This window comes from Pungitius pungitius, chromosome 5 (assembly GCF_949316345.1).
Source record: "Pungitius pungitius chromosome 5, fPunPun2.1, whole genome shotgun sequence".
Taxonomy (NCBI): Eukaryota; Metazoa; Chordata; class Actinopteri; order Perciformes; family Gasterosteidae; genus Pungitius; species Pungitius pungitius.
Window position 1 is genome coordinate 1,681,315 of NC_084904.1, and position 22,071 is coordinate 1,703,385.

General features: G+C 41.4%; 1 protein-coding gene across 3 annotated transcripts in view; it reads left to right on the plus strand.

Moving 5' to 3' along the window:
* Positions 1–22,071, plus strand: part of grid2 (glutamate receptor, ionotropic, delta 2) — a 301,762-nt gene that overhangs the window by 161,938 nt on the left and 117,753 nt on the right. For all 3 annotated transcript variants that reach the window (XR_009956209.1, XM_037481965.2, XM_037481966.2), the window contains exon 4: positions 8,623–8,828. Coding sequence is in view for 2 of the 3 variants with exons in the window: in XM_037481965.2 (XP_037337862.2) it covers positions 8,623–8,828 (206 nt within the window). In the remaining variant the exon portion in view is untranslated. The remainder of the gene's footprint in view (positions 1–8,622; positions 8,829–22,071) is intronic.

Below are 22,071 nucleotides of genomic sequence, written 5' to 3' on the forward strand. Positions count from 1 at the left end.
GGCATGATTACATAAACCACAAGATGGTCTTTGAAAAGAGTGAAATAGATTGTTGTCCAATCTGTAAATGAATGATATATCAAAGTACTGAATACACGGAGTACACTTAGTTCTATAATACTGTTATTGTGTGTATGTTATATTGTTAGCAGATAACTTTATACATCAACATGATGATGATGTGATATAGCACATATCTGCTTGTCAATAACTTGGTTGTTAGCGCAATGTTATGCACGATTTTGAATTTCTTTATATATTTAAATCTGAATAAGCTGATCTGGTTCCTGATTATTTTTCCTCTAGAATACCAACTTCTTCCGAGTTGCGTGCAAATCAAGAAAAAAACTAATAATAATAAACATACACAAGAACCCACACTAACATACTCTGCAGACCACTTAAATCTCTCCATCCTGTGTGCTCCGTTACCACTGATTCAGCACAAGGATCCTCTGGGTTTTCACAGTGATGTTCGCTCAACCACAGACGGCCTTTTAAAGAGATCACCATTGTTCCCTGATGGCCTCCCCCTGTGTTCAGGGAGGGAGGGAGGGGGAGGGAAAGCGAGAGAGAGAGAGAGAGAGATGGCCTTTTAAGATGATACCAATGTCCCCAAAAGGCCTCGCTTTTGTACGAGGAGAGATCTTTAGGGAACAGACAGCCGAGTGTGTCCACTCAAATGAAGCTTTTCCGCATCTATTTTCTGCTCAACCGGTGCTTCCCGAGACACGAAGAACACTTGTTTTCTCTCTTCTTCAAACAGGGCACATCTCCCTCTCTCTTCATTTCTGGTGTTCCTCCTTACCGACTTCTGCTTTGTGTCTCTTTCACTTCTTTTCAGTCTGTCCTCAGGTTTCCTGTATTAACACTGATAATTATTCATTTAAAAAGTGAGAAGTTACCGTTACCCTCTGGGTGACCTTGTCCATAATCCATAATAATCCAGTCAGAACCACAGCAACACGGGTGTGGGAAGTACCACTTTGTGTGAACAACACTGTTGACATTAAGATGATTTGTTTAGTTTTGCTTTCAGCCAATGACCAGAGGGCCCTGAGGCACAATAGTAAAAGGTTGTACTAAACGGGAGAGCCATTTGTGTGACGCTTGCATTTTTTATGAGAGGACAATAAAAGCGATGCTATTTTTAAGACACGTACACTTTGTTTGGATGAAAATGAATAAGAAAACAGAAATGATGATAAATACCCCAAAGGTCCTCCATCCCACACTCAGAATATTGACATTGCATCAAACAGTTATGGTGAAGAGATATTATAGTATCGGCGTCCTGTTTGGATAATGGAGTCGCTCTCCCTCTCTGTGTTTATTTGTGCTTTGTGTACTTGGCCGTCTGTGTTGTGCCCTATTGGCTGGCTAATGGCTGCTCCTCCTGTCAGCGTCGATGTAGTTATTTGCACCGTTTGTGTCGTTTTAACTGTTAGCACCGTGTTGAGAGCTGTGTGAAGGCAATCCCCTCATCCCAGATTTTCTCTGAATTCTGTAAAGAAAATATCAGACCAGCATCAGCTGTAGATACTTGACCAGGCCAAAGTTCTTCATATAATGATGTGAGAATAGATTATTGGAACTGGAGTTCCAAAGAATCAATCCATGGTTGTGGATGTATTCACATGAGATGCAGTAAATCGCCTCAAAAAGATTTGGCTCAAATACTGTGTGACTTGGTCCACTCTCTAAATGTCAGCCAAGCCACTTGTGTTGTTTTATAAAGTGTCTTATCAGCAGTTCACACCTGCTGTATCTCTAAACTCCTTCTGAACATTTTGTAAATTAGTGAGTTATGGCTCAGAAGTAAAAAAGTGGAAAGAATATTGTTTGTCTTGCTTTCGTTGTAGGTAAAATCCCAGAGTACCTTTGATCTTGCTAAGCACTATATGTGGGAAAAGCCCTCAACAAATAAGGAGAGGGTTCAATTCAGGATACCTGTGGGACTGTTTTATAAAGAGGTTTTAAAGGGGACATGAAGAAATGCATTACTTACTCCAATACTGAAAAATGTATTAAATGTTAAACCTAAAGTTCATATAAATTTTAGATATTTAGAAGCAAAAACACAGTTGATCGTCATTTGTACTCTTTAGAGTATAGTAAACATTATTTTGTCCAACTTGATCTTCACAAGTACAGTTAACTTTCATGTTGAGAGTTACAAACAGAAGTGAGGGTTAATTAGCCCAACTTCTGCAAGTCTACGTCATTCATGAATGTTTGTTTGGACCTATGCAGAAGTGGCGTTGTGTGCCCTGTTTGAGCCACATCTGCACTGCACAAGACACACTTGAGTAGGGGAGGAAAGATAAGGGAGTACAAAGTTGTTTTTCTAGGAACAAGGCAAAGAGAACATGGAAAGATGAAATGTATGTGTACTCAATCTTTATAAATACTCAAAGATGCCGCAGGGTGGGTGGGAGAGGGGGAGGGGGGGGGGGGGCGTGGGAGAGGGATGTGAGAGAAGAGGTGAAAAAAATCTGTGCAAAAAAAGATGTGGGAGGGTTGATGATAAAGGCAGCAGTCAAAGGAATGGATAGAAACAGGAGCATTCATGAGCCAAACACCAAAGGTCTACAAGCTTTATACGGGGGGGGGGGGGGGGGGGGGGAAATGTCTTACTTTGCCAGATAGCGAGACACAAAATGAGAGGTAGCGGTAACAAACGAAAAAAGGAAAGCTTGTAAGGGAACAGAGAGGTCTTAAGGCATAGCACATTCGGTGTGGCAGAGAAAAATGCATAAAGGGAAGCAGAAAAACGGAGAACGGTTTAAAAAGTTTATAAAAGTGGCCCTGGAGTGGTAGTTCACATCCTTTGTTGTAGCTCCCTTCAGGGAAGAAGTCCTTTGAATGGAAAAGTCACGAGAGAAAACAAAGCAGAGGCAGACGATGACCCAACAGGATTGAATTAAGCTCCAGCAGACCTTTTTGAAGACTAAATGTAAGAAGCCGCTCGGTTTCGGGAGCAACAAACAGTTGGGAGGACCAGCGATGGTTCAAGGCAAGGTATAAATCATTTTAAATCTTGTTTGGGTGTAAACGTCCTGAATTTTAGTTCAGATCCCGAGAGCCGGGTACTTGAACATCTTCAGCCATCACTTCAGCGAAGCATTTCATTTTCCAGGCAGGTTTTACTAGAAACACGGCCGCATTCCATTCAAGGCCCAATCCATATCTCACGAGCCACCGTTTAACCGTAGAACAGCCCGAGGCAGGCCGGCACGAGGACAGCCAGAGGTGCAGGCTGAGAGGAGAGACCAAGCAAAGACAATCGGGTGTTGGTTCAACAGCTCAACACGGTAAAGATGGTTGAACGGAAAACTTGCTTTCCATTTTGCCTCTCACGCTCTTCTCACCCCTTTACCGCCACGAGTTGTTTGGCCCAGCACTCCTTCAGTTTGCCCCTCGGCTTGTGAAGCCAACATGGGGCAGCATTGATTCCATGGCGCCAACAATGTAATTTTATGAAAAGTACAATGGGTGATCGAGCTGTGCTCCCTGTTGGAGAGCAAGCACCATTCATTGGCCTGTCAAGTAATTGTCTGTGTAGGTGGATGCACACTTCCTCGTTGTGCAGTCACTAGGTGAACTGAGGGGCTATTTCCCAAACAGAAGTGAAAAAGCCCAGAGTGGAAATGCCCATGGTGGGCAGGGGACGGCTGACATGAAGCAGAAGGCCTGGAAGGAGATGTACCTTAAACTGAAATGTCAGCTATAGAGAGATAAGTTGTACACAGCAAAAGTTTGGCATTTTTGTCTCTGCTATTTGACTCACAGGTCAAGTCTATAGTGGGAGGACAGAGAACAGAGGCTCTGACAGACGGCAACGGAGTAACATTGGCTGAATCTCTTTTGCAATGGTTTGAATATGAATATGAACACCTCCTGTTGCACTGTCCGTTTCATATATATATATCTATATATATATAGATATGTCTATCTAGATATAGATACAACTTGGGGGTGAGTAAATAATGACACAATTTAAAAAAAAAAAAAAAATCTAGTCTAGTCAAAACTGTGGACATCGCCTTATCCAGTGATTGTACCAACAGAAGAAGAGGAGTTATTCTTGTATATCTTATTTTGGTAATATTTTGTGGGGTTGATAAATATTCCCTTTTCAAACATTCCCTTTTAAAACCAGATCCACAACACCGAGCTTTGGTGGGATGCAAAATCCGGTCTCCGGTGTGGAATTGACGGACATCACGTAACAGAGCCATCCTTCCAACAGCTTTGACTTCATAAAATGAGATTCAACTCTAAAGCCCACAGAAAAGAAGTAAAATTGGGGCAGGTTTCAGACGAAGAGTCAAGGCGGAGAGGACTTTGGGGAAAGCAAGCGGGCGAGTTTCTCAACACAGACAGAGTAGCTCTGAGCTGGTCGGTACATGCAAGTAAAACCCCTGCATTGTGTGGGGGCTCTACACTACATTAACTCTAGCTTTTACCTTGAGCCAGGGAACTGGAGGATATATGGGGGTGGGGAGGGAAGCCTGACAAATGGCGGCAAGCTACACAGACAATCAACCTTGTTTTACAAGGAATTATGGACACCGCTTTTTGGCGTGTTGTTTTCAAAATGCCTTTTCAGTTGTGCCACAACAGGCATAGTGAACAGAAGCTGTAGTGAATGAGGGTCATGTGGCCTCTAAAGGCTGTTATTATAAATGTCTCCAAAACCCCTTTTGGCATGGGGAATACGTGGCGGCAGCAGTACAGCCCCCCCCCCCCCCCCTCTTAGAGGAGGAGGCGTGGGGGCTGCGGGGATGCACAGCATGCAGATCCCTCTGGGACTCGGGAGGAGGGCTAGAGTTGATCATGGTGTTAATGGAGCGGTGCCGTCTCCCAGAAGGAGTCCGTGTCTGACAGGTGGTCGCCTGGGTGGGCAAGGTCAGGTAAAACGTTCCCTCTTTTTATTCCGCTACGGCGCTCCGAAGTTCCTTGATGGAAAGCAGCTGACAGCCAATGAGCCGCTCCGCCGCAGGAGAAGCTTCAGCCTCGTGGTTTGAACGGCACAAGGCCGCACCTCCCCATGTGGAAACAGAGCAGGCCTTTGATTGGGAATGTTTAAAACTGGACCAGAATATGTCCACATTTTAATGTCCATTATTTTATTTTCTCCTTGTGGTGCTCACTGAACATTACAATACTGAACATCTCACATGGAGCTAATACTCTCTCTCTTCTCTATTTGTATTCATCAAAAACTAGTTATATTTTAGTTTAACACTTGAAAAATATGAATGTGTTTGGGGATTGGTGGGCGTCAAGTTTTTTGCCAATGACACTTAAGGAATATACATCTTAGCACATTGGACGTTTTTCTTAACTAGTGCAAATATCTGTATAATTTACAAAGACAAATGTTCAATACGGTGAGTATGATGATTTGTGGTGGTTTTTCAGCTCTTTACAGAGTGGATCGAAGCGCACGTGTTAGACGGACACGTGTGTTTGTGCAATAAGCCAAAATGAGTGCAAAATGAAGCCAGAGCAAGTCAATCAGCAGCTAAGGATGGACCGGTGGAGAGAAGGGCTGACCGCAGGAAGAACCGGTACAAGGTGTCAAAGAGGCCTGTAATACAGCCACTAGAGTAGAAAGACATGAAGCAGAACACAGTTCACAGAAGCACAGACCAATGGACAAAAACCCCCGAAAACTCGAGTGGCACAAACAATATTTTCTAATGTTAAAACAAATCAGCTTGAAATTCTTAAAAATGAGCAGTCGGGTGTTCTGTTCTTTGGGTTCCCTGTTATTTTATTCCTGCTCTGTTGGAAAAGCTTATCCATTCTGTGGATTTACAAATCTTTCTACGCGTGGCGAACATAAATCAGACATACTACAGTATCTACGTCAGCACCATTGATTACCAATGGCAATGGCAGTGACTGTGACTTGATTGATAGCTGTTTAACAGCTGGAATTGAATCTGCTTTGACTAGTAAAAGTATATGTGCACTATTGTACAGTAATTTGAGTTATTATTGTTTATAATTTTTTTAGTTAATCACACTGACATTCTTTATTTTATTAATCAAATTAAACCAAAAAAAATGTCAACCCACGCCACATTTTCTTTCCTAACAGTAACAGTATTTTAGTTGCTTAAATATTACCAGTAGGGCCACGTATCTAGCTGCCGTATTTTTTTGAGTGAGAACGTATCGCCATATTATCTGAGATTTGTAAGCATCTGTGTATCAAATCTATAGTTTATGGATGAATGGCTGCTCAGACATTTTTTTGTTGTTGTTTTTTTACAACTGATTGATGCTGTAGCTCATTACAGGTCACAGGGATGATGATTGCATCGTCAATATTAATACAGTTAAACAGTTACTTCTCCAATTAGTATTAATACAATTTAATAATAGTAATTAGGTCTGAATGGCTTGGTAACTGCTGCACAAATTAGATCGCTGTTGTGGCCTTTAAACGTCATCTCAACGTCTCTGTTTGCTCAACAAACAACGTACAAAACAGAGTCATGATTAGTAGACATACTGCTCGAGGTGATGTGGACACACTGAAATTGTCTTTTCAAAATTATTCTATCAAGTCTCAATGATGACCTCACTGATACGCTTTGCCAACATAGCAGGACACAAACATCTGAGTGCATGTACGCACACACACACACACACACACAGGCCTGTAGCAGTTCACGAGCCCCTTTTAAACTGGGTGTATACTGGGGGACCAGCAGCCGTCTTCTGGACCGCTACATCCGTATGTGTACATATGTGTGTTTGGCTGCTTATGTGTTTGGGAGAGGAAAGTTTGGAAGAAATGAAGTTTCAAGACAGGAACAACTCTGTAATGGTCTCTGTCGCCTCGTCGTGTTGCTGCTGAAAGATTGACAGCATTCCGCATCAATCTTCTCGGCGTGGGGAAATGTGTCGTTGTGATAGCTGACAAATACAAACTTTTTTGGAATGTCCCCCACACTTTCATTACTTAACCTTCTGAGCTGACAGTCTGCCATGTGTGGATATGTGTGCACATTTTTTTTCTTTCTAGATTATTCTCCACCCGAATCGACGCCGCTGCATGCCGTCGCTCCGCTTATTACGTTGTTAAACCCTCCAATATTTTGGCATCGATGCGATCACGCCATTGCACTGTGGCCTTTAATCAGGTCTAATCAATCCAGATAATTGCTCAGTCCCGACACTGGCAATGACACCAGTGTCATCCGTTTTCCGTGTCAAAAACATCATTAAGGGGTTGCTTTACATAACCACTTAACATAACAACACTTGCACATCCTTCAACTTAATTGGCGGAAGTCTCAATCAAAGTGCCTTGACCTGCAATGCAGCACATTAAGAGGAATCCAGGTAGTGAAATCACTGACCCCGGCATTTGTCAATATACTGTAGGTAACTACAGTGGTTTGTTGCTTTTATTTCAAAGTCTTAATAGTAGCCTGATGTTTCTTGTTGTGTTTCTTTACAGTGGACTCGACCCATACGGCACCCGTTTGGCCCTGTTCTACTGTAACAGCACAGATGTTCATAGATACTCAGCGCGGCGACAAATCCCCGTTTCAGGTTTAATTAAAACAATTATTGACCGTTAAAAAGAAAACAACCCGAAAAAACAAACTGATTTATCCGTACATCTGTATTCAGTCAACTGGTTCAGGCTTCTTAGTCATTAGTGAACATATTTTGTCTTTGACAGGCAACTAACCAGAGACCTGGGAATTAAAGGAACTGTGTGTAAGAATGTGTTCTTTGGCAAAAGGCGCATATACAATACATAACTATGTGCCCATTGATGCAGAATGACCTTCAAACTAAAAAGCATTGTGCTTTTGTAAGCTTAGAATGAGCCCGTCATGTCGACTGTAAAAAAAAAAGCGAAATGGCAATTCAAAGAATGTTGGATCGCCATATTTTTACAGCAGAACAGAAGAACCAAACAGGGCGTTTTTTATGTTGGCTGAAGACGTCAATGGGTGAGCCGAGGGGTATTTGGTTCAATGCAATCTGCAATCTCACATGAATATGCCCCCATACACGGATATCCTTTTATATCTCGTTAAAGAAGTGTGGCGCCTCTAGAAAGGGATAAAATGTGATCGCTTTTATGTGTGTTGTTTTTATGTACGTCAATGTTCACAGCACCAAGCAGACAACAACATGTAAACGTTAAAATGGTCATACCATGTGCTAAATACTATTGTAGTCACGACATGTACATTAGATAAGATAAGGTAGGATAAGACAATCCTTTTTTTAGCCCTGCAGCGATGAAATTCAATAGATTTCCAGCTATGAAGGCAAAGTGCAAACAAGAGGCATCGTAAAAAAACATGAGCAAGTGTTACAAATAATTTAGTAGTAAAGATAAAAAAAAACAAGAATCCACAATGACTGAAACGGAATCTTATACATACAGCCATTCTAACTTTTATTGAACAGTATATTTATATTGCTGATTTTAAACCATTCTACTGTGTTCATTTCCATCCCTCGTAGAAATGTGTACAGCACACCTCGGACTACTGCACTTTAAATACTTTTATCGGAAAGTATAATTTTCCCCCCCAACAACCAAATATCGACTCATCGCTACTTTTCTTTCTGTAGATATCCGCGGCATTGAGGATTTCCTGGACCGGACCTCTCAGCAGGGAATGGACGTTTCTCTTCAGAAGGTGGAATCCAACATCAACATGATGATCACCAGTCTGTTCAGAACCATGCGTGTGGAAGAGCTGCATCGCTACCGGGACACGCTACGCAGAGCCGTGCTCTTCATGAGCCCGGCCACTGCCAAGGCTTTCATCACTGAGGTAAGGAGCCTCTTTTCTTTGTTCCCTACTTCTCAGTCAAATCCGATTTTTGATTTTTAATATTGTACATTTAGAAGTTGAGATTTTCGAAGAAACAAGTATTATATTTATTTCCATACTTATTTGTGTTCTAACAATTCTGTTCCCATACACACACACAAACACACACTCATGTCATGTTCTTTATCTGTGAAGAAGGCCACAATCCGGGGAGTTCCTTTTTGCTGTTTTATCCATAAATGATACGGAGGTCATGGTTGGAAGCCATAGGCTCCTGTATTAGTTATGAATTCATAATTTGAAGTGATAGGATGGGGCTTAATCCTGTGTGCCATGTTTTCATCTCAGTTTAATTAAAAGTGACCTCAGAAGGAGCAATCACAATCTAATTTGGCTAGAAGCGTGACAGGGAGGGGGTGAGAGATAGGGTGTTAAATGTGTGTCTGCCAATCCGGTGTGCATCAGTGTTTGTGTAAGTGTGGTCCTGTGTGTTTTCTAGTCTGAGTGATGGAAGTGAATCATGGAAAAACACTAAAGTCTGTGCGACGTTGTCCCCAGAGGATTACAAAGATCCTTTACACTCCTTTGCAACAGGAAACGACACAAACTCACACCAATGAAGGGATGCTTTGGCTTGCGGAGGTCAGGTCACATGCCTCTTCACACATTAAGCAGCAGCAGCACAGCAACATGGCGATCCCTCGGAAATTAAAGAAACAAATGCGTCGTTATTATCAATTATTCACTGTTCAATTAAAACTGATCTGCAGTAGGTTGGGGAAATTGCTTAAGCTAGACAATCATACACTATGGGCGTTTCGACCTCATTTTGGTGTGTGAGTAGAACCCAAATTGCTTTTCAGGAGTCTCTTTCTCTCCGGTAAGCTTATGCAGTCCTTTAATCTAATTTAGTAAGACATCAAGTACAGAGGGGTTTCTAAGATTAAGTGTCAGGGGATGGACGGGTGGTTTTAGATTTATGACCACATCCCCCTCTCTCTCTCTCTCTCTCTCTCTCTCTCTCTCTCTCTCTCTCTCTCTCTCTCTCTCTCTCTCTCTCTCTCTCTCTCTCTCTCTCTCTCTCTCTCTCTCTCTCTCTCTCTCTCTCTCTCTCTCTCTCTCTCTCTCTCTCTCTCTCTCTCTCTCTCTCTCTCGGGTGAGCGAGGGTAAGTGAGAGAGACAAGGACTGAAAGACGGAGACAGACAGGCAGGGAGACACAGTGAGACGGAGAGAGATGACTGGGACCTTGTTTTAATCTCCATGAGAGTTATTTGCGAGGCCGTTAGTCAAAGACATTAGGTGCCGATGTTAAACGTAAACCGCAAGCTGTTCCAAAATTTAGAGCCTTGGCAGAAGGATAGAATTGAGATTGGAGAGTTTGGGGACCTCGAGAATGATGAGCGGATGGAAGGCAAATTATTAAGAGAATGCAAGGGAGTGCTTAAATTTAACACCACTTAACCTCGACGGTTGTGTGCTTAAACTGAAACAGTTTCCAGTCTCCAAATAATGGACTTAAGAAAATGAATAAGGGAGCGATGTTGTGGAAGTAATCCAATGCATTAAAAGGCAGATCTTAAGGAGCTAAATGTAATGCTCAATCGTGTAAATTAATTCCTGCCCCCACATTGGCCATACGATGTTGGTGCTATAGGTTTATGACTTGTATTTTTTTATGGTTCATGGTTTTACATATAAAGACCACATATGCAAAGCTGTACATGTGAGAAAGAAGGGTTTGGAGCCAAAACCTGAGGAGTGATACGAGTCATTATGAGCTGTTTGGTACATGTGTGTGAGTGCACCATCCACCTCCAGAAAGTGGCTTTCTTGCCCCGAGACCATTGTCCTATTACAAATAGAGCTTGTCCTGAATTATGAATCACTTTCCTGGACTAACTCGGCTCATAAAGGACTAGTAAATCGAGGAGTTTAAGAAAACGGAAATCATTACAATTGTAGCTGTGAGGTTTTTTTTCATTGCTGAGATTTGCCTGTGATGCAAAGTCACCGAGAGACAACGCATACAAACTGGGAATTATGACATCATTAAAGTGAAGAGAATATGACTTGATACAACCACAGCACCGCCACAGCCTTCACCTGTTTTTTTTCATTCGTACCATTAGATGGTTTTCATAGGATGTTGTGATTTCAAAACACAGTCTTATCCATCCATGTTTTTTGCCACTGATCATACTTTTCATTAAATAATGGCAGATTTAATATGAGTATTCGTCTGAGTTGGAAATTACTCAGGCTGATTCTGTCTTCTGTCTCTCTGTCTGTCTTTCTTACGAACACACACACACACAGAATTTAAATTAAAGATGCAAAGAAGTGAAAAAATATGAATTTTGCCATTTGATCTCAAAGCATTAAAATTTCAAAACGTTGCCATTTTGGGACTATTTTCATTTCAACTGACATTTCTCACTTGAAGGACCTTCAAACAGGGAGGAGATTATTCCACAGATGACGGATGTTGCAAATGATACATGAAGAAAATATTCAGTATAAGACATTTTGAATAATGCATTCACTGAATATGGCTTTTATCCTTTGAAGGTTTTTTGCTCGAGTGAAATATGTTCTTCTCATGGTCCAGTGTCTTTCCTGCCTAAAATTATTGAAGATAGTGTAACATTATTTACTAGTTTATTGACCCACACCATAATGTACAAGTCAGTACAGTTCACATTTGATTGATGAATGGTAATTACAACCTGACACGGCTTTCTACTCCTTTAAATAAGTATTTTTGACTTTATCATCGGGTCTCTTTCATTTTTCTTTTGCCAACTGCTCCCCAAACTCAGACAAATTGCATATTAAGGTCCTGTGAACTACGCTCTTTTCCTGAAGAACAGCCTGAAGAAAAAGCATTCGACAAACATGCAACTGGTTTTACTTGGTGGGTGGAATTTGGTTGTTTTTTTTACGGAAAACAACAAACAAAACTGTGTTTTACAGCTAAATGCAGAGTAGTGCTAGTGGTCTATTATGATAATGATTTGGGTGATTGTGAGTTTAGAGCCCACAGTGCTCAAGGAAAGATATAACTGCTGCCCCCCCCCCCTCCCCCCCTCTCGCACATGTGAACAGAACGCTATTTAGTATTTATCTTCACTGAACAGTGTTTCTGTACAAAATACAAATCCTTGGTGCAAACAGAGAGGCGGTGGCCACCAGCCACAATGGAGTCTCTCATTATCACACATTTAAAATGTGGCAAAACATTATCATGCTTGTAATTACGTTGAATATTTTCAATTCTGATGATTTCTGCATTGACAAAAATACACTTGACTGCATTTTCATTTATTTTGGTGTTGATGAAAGAAACAAAGGAGTGGACAGTTTAAATTATCACCACCATACAATACGTGTCAAAACAATACAAAAAGTGGGCTCAGTCTTGTGTCTTCTCGGGAATGTTACCAACAATAGAATAAATTATGAACACTGTCTTTGCTAAGCTTTTGCAAATATTCAATTTAAAGTTGCATCTCCTCCCAAAGGTATTATAAAGAAGCACCAGCTGAAAATATGCTCTCTAATGTGTGACATGTTTTTTGTGGAGAGGGATTTTCTTTGTAATGGCTCATTTTTGAACTGATCCGATCTGATCACCTCTAAAAAAAACAACATTTAAAATCCACTCTCAATCATTCCTGAGGAGTCGGAATTAGCAGGCTGCTACTCTAATGGAGCCTTTAATCAAATGTGATCCTGCTTTGCTCCACTGCCATTGATGAATATGGATTTCTTTCATCACCCTCTGCGTGAATCTTCCAGAATTTCTAATGAATTGTCTCTGATTCATTTGGGCCCCAAGGGCCATGAAATACATGCTGGTGAGAGACAATGCGGGCTGTCAATTACAGTAAAAGAGGGATTAAGTTTTCTGCAGGATGAATATTATATTATGTATATTTAAAGGCGAATTAATCAAACGTTGTGTCCATGTGCTTCTCTTGACTTTTTTCCATATATTTGCATTGCTTATAGCCTTCTGTAATTCTGTTTGATTTAATTACTCTGATAACAGGTAGATTTATAATCTGGCTAATTAATAAGTGCTGAATTTGCTCCGTACTCTTGCTTACTAAACAAATAGTGTATCTTCAGACATTTCAATTGAAAGACATTCTTAAAGACAAGAAAAATGTGCCAAACCCATTTATTCAGTGGTGCCTTCTAAATGTTCTCATCCTGCTCACTGACACATAAAGGTCGTCACTCTCTCAGATTTTCATTATTATTCTTCATCTTTCTGTGGTAATAGAGCATGAGGAGGTAATAGGACATGTAGGAGAGGGGGTAAAGGATGGAATGCTGGACACAATAATGTGGACAGCAGGCTATAGACGGACGGGTTGATGCAGGAAAGTAAGTAGAGGGAGAAATAAGTGGACGGATCATCGGGGGCAGGTGAAATAACAGGCTGAGGTGCGATAGGGATTAACAAAGATTAAGGGCCTTGAACTCCATTTATTAATGGGCTACTTATTTTACAAAAACTTCAAAAAAGAATGGACTTTGCATCCCCTAAAATACAATATACTCAGCATTTTTTTCAAGTTAATCTCCAATTAATACTCACGTACATGACCCGGGCCTTTATGGCTTTGAAATGTGAACTTCTTACTTGATAGAGGTCTTTGGAAAAGTGATTTTGAAGGGCAAGGCGGAATTAAGGGAGAGATAAGGACAGCTAAATGGATGATGTGGCGTGAAGGGCAAATGAATAGAAACGGTTTAGAGGGATGTTGATGGAAACAAAGAGGATGGAGACTCTTTTGTTGAGAAGAAAGAAGAATCAATAAAAAGAGTAATGTGCTGCATGTTTATATAAAAGTAAAAAGTTTAGTAAAAAGTGACATTTGGATTGTGTTACTAAACATACTTTTATACTCCCTGGTTAACTAATCCAATTCATAAATAATGAAATTATTTTTACCTTTAAGCACACTTTAACATTTACAGAAAGTAGCTATTTCTAAACTCTCATTGCCACAAATAGTTATATATAATTTTGATATAAATTATTTATAAATGTCGGCTTCTCGCGCACACATTTCAATCAAAAAGAAAACTAGAAAAATAATGTGGTCAATGTGACCAGTCTACGTTATATTTGTCTCTTTTGAGATGCCAGTATTCACATTAGGCAACCAAAGACCCATCAACTTTGATATTTACTTTTAGCGAGCGATATTAGGACTTCTAATCTAATTGTCATCTTAGCACTACCACGTGTAGCTAGTTGTTTTTTTGACTTCCGTGATACACTTACAGGAGGTGATTTGGATGGAAAATGGCTTCGCCACCTGTTAGTCTGCAAGTATACGAGTGTGTTTTGTCTTGTTTCTTCAGAGTCAGTATAAAGTGTGTTTGTCTGCAGCATACCAGCACATACCCATGGCCCAATGGGCAATTCATTTGGTACAATGCCCCTTATCAGTTTGACTGCCAATTATTTGTTTTCTTTTCTGTTTCACTAGTTTTTCTATTGAGACATGGCGGGACATCCCAGCTGCTCCTTCCTCTTGCCTCTTGTTCCCCTTAATCAGCAGGCTTCCACGTGAGGCACAGTCCCAACTATCTGCAGCAGCTGTGTTCAGAGTCTCGCTTAAGGACACCTTGACCGGTTTCATTTAAGGAGCTCTAACTGCTAATTCTTCATCAAGTGGTTATTTCAGCCACAAATCTCTTTGGCTTGGCCACTGTCTTTGGCTTAAACCGTTTATTTTGATCTCACCGTAACCTGATTGTGACTAAACAAAAAAGTCTATGACAACACGCATTCACACACACCTAGAGTGAGACGGAGGGATGAAGATAGCATCATCTGCCCTCCACTTTCCAGTAGTAGTTGAAAGGGGCACTTCAAGGGCTTGGATATGGCCCTCTCCTTGAACTTTATCACCAGACAGAGATGGCATTATGTTCTTATCTCAACAAACAGTGTGTGGGCAAGATGTGCGTTGACATTACGGTTTTATCTGTGCACATGGAGCTGGAAGCACAATGATTATAGAGCATTACTGCTAAAGGACTGAAAGGTCGGCTGTTTTTGTTCAAGTGTGTGCGCGCACGTGTGTGTGTGTGTGTGTGTGTGTGTGTGTGTGTGTGTGTGTGTGTGTGTGTGTGTGTGTGTGTGTGTGTGTGTGTGTGTGTGTGTGTGTGTGTGTGTGTGTGTGTGTGTGTGTGTGTGTGTGTGTGTGTGTGTGTGTGTGTGTGTGTGTAAGGAGCAGCAAAGTGAACACTATTGACTGCCGCTAGTACAGCCACTAATAGGGATGCCAGTAAGTACTTTAGAGATGATACAGATTGTGTGTGTGTGTGTGTGTGTGTGTGTGCTCTCATCTGTTGTCTCTTCCTCTCCCTGAATTCCTCTATTCTACCTGGTAGGTTCTCAAACCCTCACATACAGCCACAGCCATGTTTCAATCCGTCCACGTTTTGTTTATTTCATGTACTATGTAGGGAATTATGTCAAATAATGGCTAAAAATAAATGGTAAGTTTTTAGAGGTGTTTAGTGACAGACAACAACTTTACCGGCTGTCCCTCTGTATCTCCCCGCTATTCCACTGCTTTGTCTTGTGGAACATTAGCTCATGGCCGCAGCATCCTCTGGTATTATTTATGTGCTCACATCCTATTGGGACTCGGGCCTCAATTGAGGAGAGACAATGAGAAATGAAAAGGGGTTTACGTACGTTTAAGGAAAATACAGGCAAAGGGAGAACATGTGCACCAACGAAGGACAAATTAGGAGATGACATGGATGGGAAATGCTAATAAGAAGCAAATAAAGCGACGAGAGCATGGCATGTTTCAATAGAAGACACCGAGTTGCTGTACAGCCAGAAACAAAGAAGGCTTCCTTTTTCCAAAGCTTCCTTCTGTGTGTGGCTGACTAACAACATGGTAGCTTTTAGGTAGAGAGTGGTGAAATGCACTCTGCATCGGTTTGTTTTTCTTCCTGCAGACAGCACAAATATTCTCCTTACAAAAAAAAAAGTACAGTTTTCGGAAAAGTAATGAATACAGTTAAGGATGCCACATGTCTAATTTAGAGTTGTCTTAATATATCGTGTTTTTGATCATTTCTAATATTTTAGCTGTAATATTTGGACATGAGTCAGACCTCCATGGATCCTTGATGGAAATGTGTCTGTCACCACTGCAGCTTACCTAGGAAGTGAAAAGCAGTCTCTTCACCAAAACCTTGGCTGGGAGGAGGTCAGACGAGATACTTGGTATTTTTATACCAGTCAATCTTGATTTCTTCGAACATGTTCTTTCCGGCACTGCTCGCGTTTTGGTATTTTTCATGGTCCTTTTCAATATCACACCGGATGATCCCTTTAAGACTGCAGCTGGAACTGAAGACCGCATCGAAAGGAAAAATCGACAACTCTGTTACCGCACACACACACACACACACACACACACACCGTCCCGTTTGCAAAGGCTGCGATCCGTGGCGACCGTCTGCTGCGTGTGGAAAGGTTCTCCAAGATGAGAAGTGGTTTAACGGCTGTTCATCTGGATTGTTATTTTAGTATTTTGTTCTTTATTGATTAGTCTGTTTCGTCATGAGTGATATCTGGGAAAGACTGGACGACATTTCCCTCTAACTTGTAACTTCCATTTCGGACAGCATTTTAAGAAGGTACGCAGCGAGCCAGAAGAACGAGCAGGGCGGTCAGGCTCCACTATTCAGACGGCGTTGGTACGATTTCTCTTTTCAGTGTGTACTTGGAGGATGTAGCTGTCTCTCTTTCTCTGCCAGACATCAGGACATAAAGTAAATGATGATGATTGAGAACAGCTTTGCCCACATGCAGACCGCCGTGTCATCTCCTCTCTGGAGTGTTTAATGGGGTTAGACTCGAGGTTCGAACCGCCCCCTTCACATTGAGCCCAGCAGGAAATGCAAGAATAAAACCTTTTGATCATTTTTTGGCAGAAGGTGAAATTTCTCTTTTGGGTCACTTGAACATTTCAGCTTTGGTTTTAGGGCACTGCAGACTTCATGTTGCATCAGAGTTGGGTTCAATAACATATTCATTCTTAGCAAAGAGTAATTGTCCTGTTAATGAAAGCTATTTAAAGCTTTTGTTTCTATTGAGAATTTTGGTCCACTAAGGATTGGGAGTTTTCATTAAGATGCTCGACAAGCACAGTAAGCGAGATAAGGGAAGGTTGTCTGTTTTGTGTATCAGTTATTTTGCAAAAGATAATCAATCAAAGGTCTCTCTCCTTAAGAAACAGTGTGTGTGTGTGTGTGTGTGTGTGGACCGTTGTTGAAAACAGCACAGGCCAGAAGTATTTAAGATTGATAAGATTCAGGTCAACTTGACTTTTAGGGCTTTTTTGAATTGGGTTTGGAGCATATTTGAACGAAAATGTTCCTGTTGTAGACCGGACTCCTGTTTTCGTTGGCATTGTTATATGAGTATCTCTTATGAGACGGTGTGTGGCAGAGTTATCGAGGTTCAACAGGGTTTGCCACCTTCAAAGGGAGCTTAAGACAATAATGTGCATGTGGTTGAGTTTTTTTTTGCTTCTAAAAAGTTTAATTTGCACTATTAAGCTTTAAACTATTAAACCATTAGCGATGTTGTAGAGACTATTAACTGATCAAAGTCACTTTTATCTCAGAAGTGTTAATTTGTGATTCATTTCAGCTAAATTAATTAAATATGCAATTAGAAGCTCAATTTTACAGCTGAAATAATTCCTTTACAGTGTTGAATGCCATTTGAAATGGTCTAATAATGTTAAGTCTTTTCATCGTTTGAAGCCAAGAAAAAAAAAAAACTGGATTCAAATGATTTTAAACGACCTTAATTATGTGGAGCCACCATCAGCCCCCAGAGTTACCTGTAAAACATGGGTGCACAGAGGGGTCAGCTCCTCTGGCTGCCCACTTTAGCATATGCCTCGACCCCTGGAGGCCTGATCAGATGTGTAATTGAAGGCCATAACAGCTGCGGCTCACCACCACATCCAGCTGATCATTCCCTTCATTGCTCACCTACTCAAACCATCCATCCTGTGACACTAGTACGACCTGTCCCCCCCCCCCCCCCCCCCCGGTGGTAACTGCTCAATGCTCACGTTGAAAGGTTATTACGCTGTGACTCATGGTGACCTTGCAAGCAACAGCGGGATTTTTCGATTGTGATGTGCTTTGCTTGTTTTTTTTAAGCATTGACGAGTAATTGAGCAGAAATCACAGCCTCGCGGATGCACTCGCGAGACATCGTTTGTGCGTTTGTGTAGCTGAAGCACACTCCGCCTCAACGCGCCATGTACGACAGCTCGGTCCTTTGGTCAGTGGCCCGAAACTTTAAACTGTGATGCTCTGCGCACACGTCTCCGGACATCGCAATGTCATATATGCGTGTTTGTGTTTGGGGATTTCACCCATATCTGGTGTGGAGCAGATGACCACGCGCTGTACTCTCCACGCCGTGCAGTCAGGGATAAGGAGTGATGGATGGACAGTTGGACTGGCTGCAGACAGGGGAAAAGACGGACAGTATATTGGGTCAAAGATTAATTAACCTGTAGAAGCGCACACACACACACACACACTCAGAATTTCTTTTAATGACACACAAGTATGCCCATATAAAGGTATCAATGCCTTCCTTCTCTCCACGAGCTGATCCATCCATCTCCATCTGTCTAGCTTTCATAGTCTCACACACACACACACACACGTACACGCGCAACCTTTCAGTTTTCATCTGACCTCACCTCGGGCAATTTTAGTTGGTATGGTTTTTGACATCGTAGGTCACGGGTCAGTCTTTTAATTTACCTTTGTTGTTCTGCTCTGTTCTTCCCTGTTTTTCTCAGAACTGACATGACTTTCATCCAGTGGGTCACTGAGCCGACGCTGGCTGTTTGTCTCGTTCTTGCCGCTTTTATTTTCCAAACATTTTTTACAAAGGCCAATTTAAGTATGTAATGTAAACATTTTTCTGTTTGTATGTCGAATATTCTTGCTCATTATTGTACATTTAATATTAGTCTCAGTGGCCCTTTGTGTAGAAGTAGAGCAGGTTATCCATCGAATGGAAGAGTCATACATAGTTGAGGATTGTGGCGGATGAATTAGTTGCATCGCATTCTTCAACTAAAGGATTTGTTTTGGTTAAATTAAATCATTAGAGGCCTTCCAACACAAATTATTATTATTATTATATTATTATTTTCAAATTGAACGTTTCTCCGCCAGCTAGCGTTCAAAATTAATTCACAATTCAATATTTATTCAGCCGTTTACAGCAAGGATATTTCGCGAGGAAAAAAAAACAGACAATTAAACAATTTTATTTTGTCTTGGCAATGTAGTGTGACTTAATTTAATATTCAGTCAAACACCAATTTAAACCAATGCCAGTTTGTGAACTTAATCAATATATATATATATATATATATGGTTCATCAACATGCAAACGCAAATAAACAACACACCAACACACACACACACACACACACACACACAAATTGTAAAGACAGCTTATTTTATTTGTTCCAGCCATTGATCAGTTTATATTTAAATGTCAGGCTGAATATCATCATATTTGCTGGGGCTGCTTGTGGTGCAGATGTGCAATTGTAAGTCCATTCTTGTGTTTGCCCCTGTGGATTTGTGATCTGATCAATAAACTGAAAGGCCGACATTCACGCACACACGCAAGTATTGTGTGCTTCTGTGTACACACACACACACACAGAGCAAACACAAAAAGAAACACACCCAAACAGAGTTCAGGGATGATGGATGTCTCGCATGTTGGCCCCGTTGCCCTTTGCCATCACAACACATAGTATCTAAGCTTTTTGTTGTCATAGCATTTTATTATATGTCATCCAGAAAAATTGGAGACAGCAATGGCGAGAGAGCAAAGAGGGGGAGAGATTTCTTTTGTGATAAAAAAAAAAAAAAAAACATGATTCATACATAACAGCACTTTGCTTCGATCAACACACAGATAATCTCAACAGGAGCAGAAACATGATCTCCCTCCAGCCAATCAGCACACGGCTTCCCCTCAGCCGTAGTCCTCCAGCATCTCCTTCTGCGTCAGCCGGCCAGGCCTTGTGTTCACCTGATACTCTCACAAAATAACCCCAAAAATGCACTAAAAGTCAGAGAAAAACATCACATTTGCACTACAACACACACACTATGAAGAAACTAAAACTAAACTAAACAGAGAAAACGCCATCAAACAATTCACACACTCACTCCTTTCACTGAGCACTCCATCCACAGACACAGAGATACAGTGGAAACAGTTTTTTATCCGAAAGTCTATGATTGATCAATAATGCTCTTGGTGTGAGGCCTTGAGTTGTTGAGTGTGATCTGTCGTTTGCTCGTGTGGATCGAGACTTTTTTTCAGAGGGTGTTTGCAAAGAGGCTCTTTACCCATCACAAAAAAGAGCGCACACACACACACATAAAACACACTTCAGCACACGTGCACACTGTGTGGTTTATTCCACTTTCTTACTCTCCCTCTCTCGACCCGGCTTTTCTCATCAGCATGTAAGCACAAAGTTTAAAGGCCGTGGATCGTTGGCGTGTGACCACGGCGGAATCCGACTAATTAAACAGACCGTGATTGTGGCGATTTAGAGTCATTAGTTTTTGGGAAGAATCACACAGGCCTTTGACACCCCTCTGACTCATGTCATGGTCCAGTGCATCCGAGGCCAGTCTTCTTTAACAAATATCTCTTTTTGCACAGTGATTCTCCATAACTAAGACAGATCTGTCTGCATAGACTACATTATCTAAAAGATTTTCTGGGAAAATTCTGGGGACATTAAATTAATGTCACATACTAGAACATGGAATATAATATGTGTACAAAAAGTGCATTTCTATTCAAGGACGAGCGGGTTACTGTGACCCTTGGAATCATGTTTTTGCCATAATTCAAGAATCCATTTATTGATTATGACAACTTAATAACTAAAAAGGATAAAACTATGATTGATGTTTTGCACAAACATTTGTCTGCACATTTTGTAACTCTTTAATGGTTTTATCAGTCATTTTCCATTCATCCACCTCAGTTGTCATTTAATGTTATTCTACCATGACTCCATCGCTACTCCATTTATGTGTTTTTGAAAAAAACCTAATTATTACACTGGTTTTCACAACCCAAAATGTTATTATGAACACAAACCATTGACGTCTTGGAAGTGAAACAAAATGATTGGCTGTGCATGTTGGTTCTGCATTAGTCCGCTGCTGCACCTGTCCAGCAGCAACATGTCCTGCTGCACAACGTACTGTACAGTGTCCAGCATGCATCTAACGGCATGTTGGGTGCGTTAATGTCTCTATGCAGCTCTCGTCTTTAGTTCATGATTATTCATCAAGTGTGTTCGGTGCAGGGTGTGTTTGGTTATCCTTGCCGCGTGGCGGTTGAAGAACAAACAAAAAGCTTTAGTTTAGCAGTTTAGCATCTAATGTGCCAACAGAATGAATGCAAGCGGAGTGCTTTTTGTGTGCGTGCGGGTGTTTGCCTGTTTGCAAGCCATCAATCAGTGCTCAGTGCTGCTCTGCAAAGTCTGGGAATCCTCGGGGCGAAACGGCGTCGTGATGCGCCGCACTCTGCTTGACATCATTTCTCTCTGCTCACACGCTCTTGACATTAAGGCCCGCATTCACACGCGTGTGTGAGGCGCGCTGGAGGAGTAGCAGCGAAAGGGGGGAATGCGGCATTTTTTTGTCGTTCGCGGGAGAAAAGATGATCAGTTGGCGTGCACTTACAGCAAAAAGGTCTGTTCTTTGTTTTGCGTGGTGGTGGGAAGGTTTTAATGTGTTCTGTGACATCCAAGGGGAAGGAGTCTGTCATTAGGTAGGAGAGACTGTAATGGAAGAGGAAGGCGCAATGAAGATTCATAGCTCATTGATTGATAGATGGGGCCGTTAAACTGGGGTTAGAAAACTGATTTTAATGAAGTTGAATATAGCCTTTAAAAAGCGAGAAGTGGTTCTGCCACAGCCTGACAGTTCATCGACCTACAGCGCCTCACCGAAAGGAAGTTTAAGGTCCTCGATATATTTCTCTTGTCCGACAGCGTTTCATGACATAGATTGTTTTGAGATTATTATTTTTAACCTCAACTTCCCACGCACGTATGGAGACACAACTGGTAGAATTGCATCTGTCCGAATGAGGCTTCA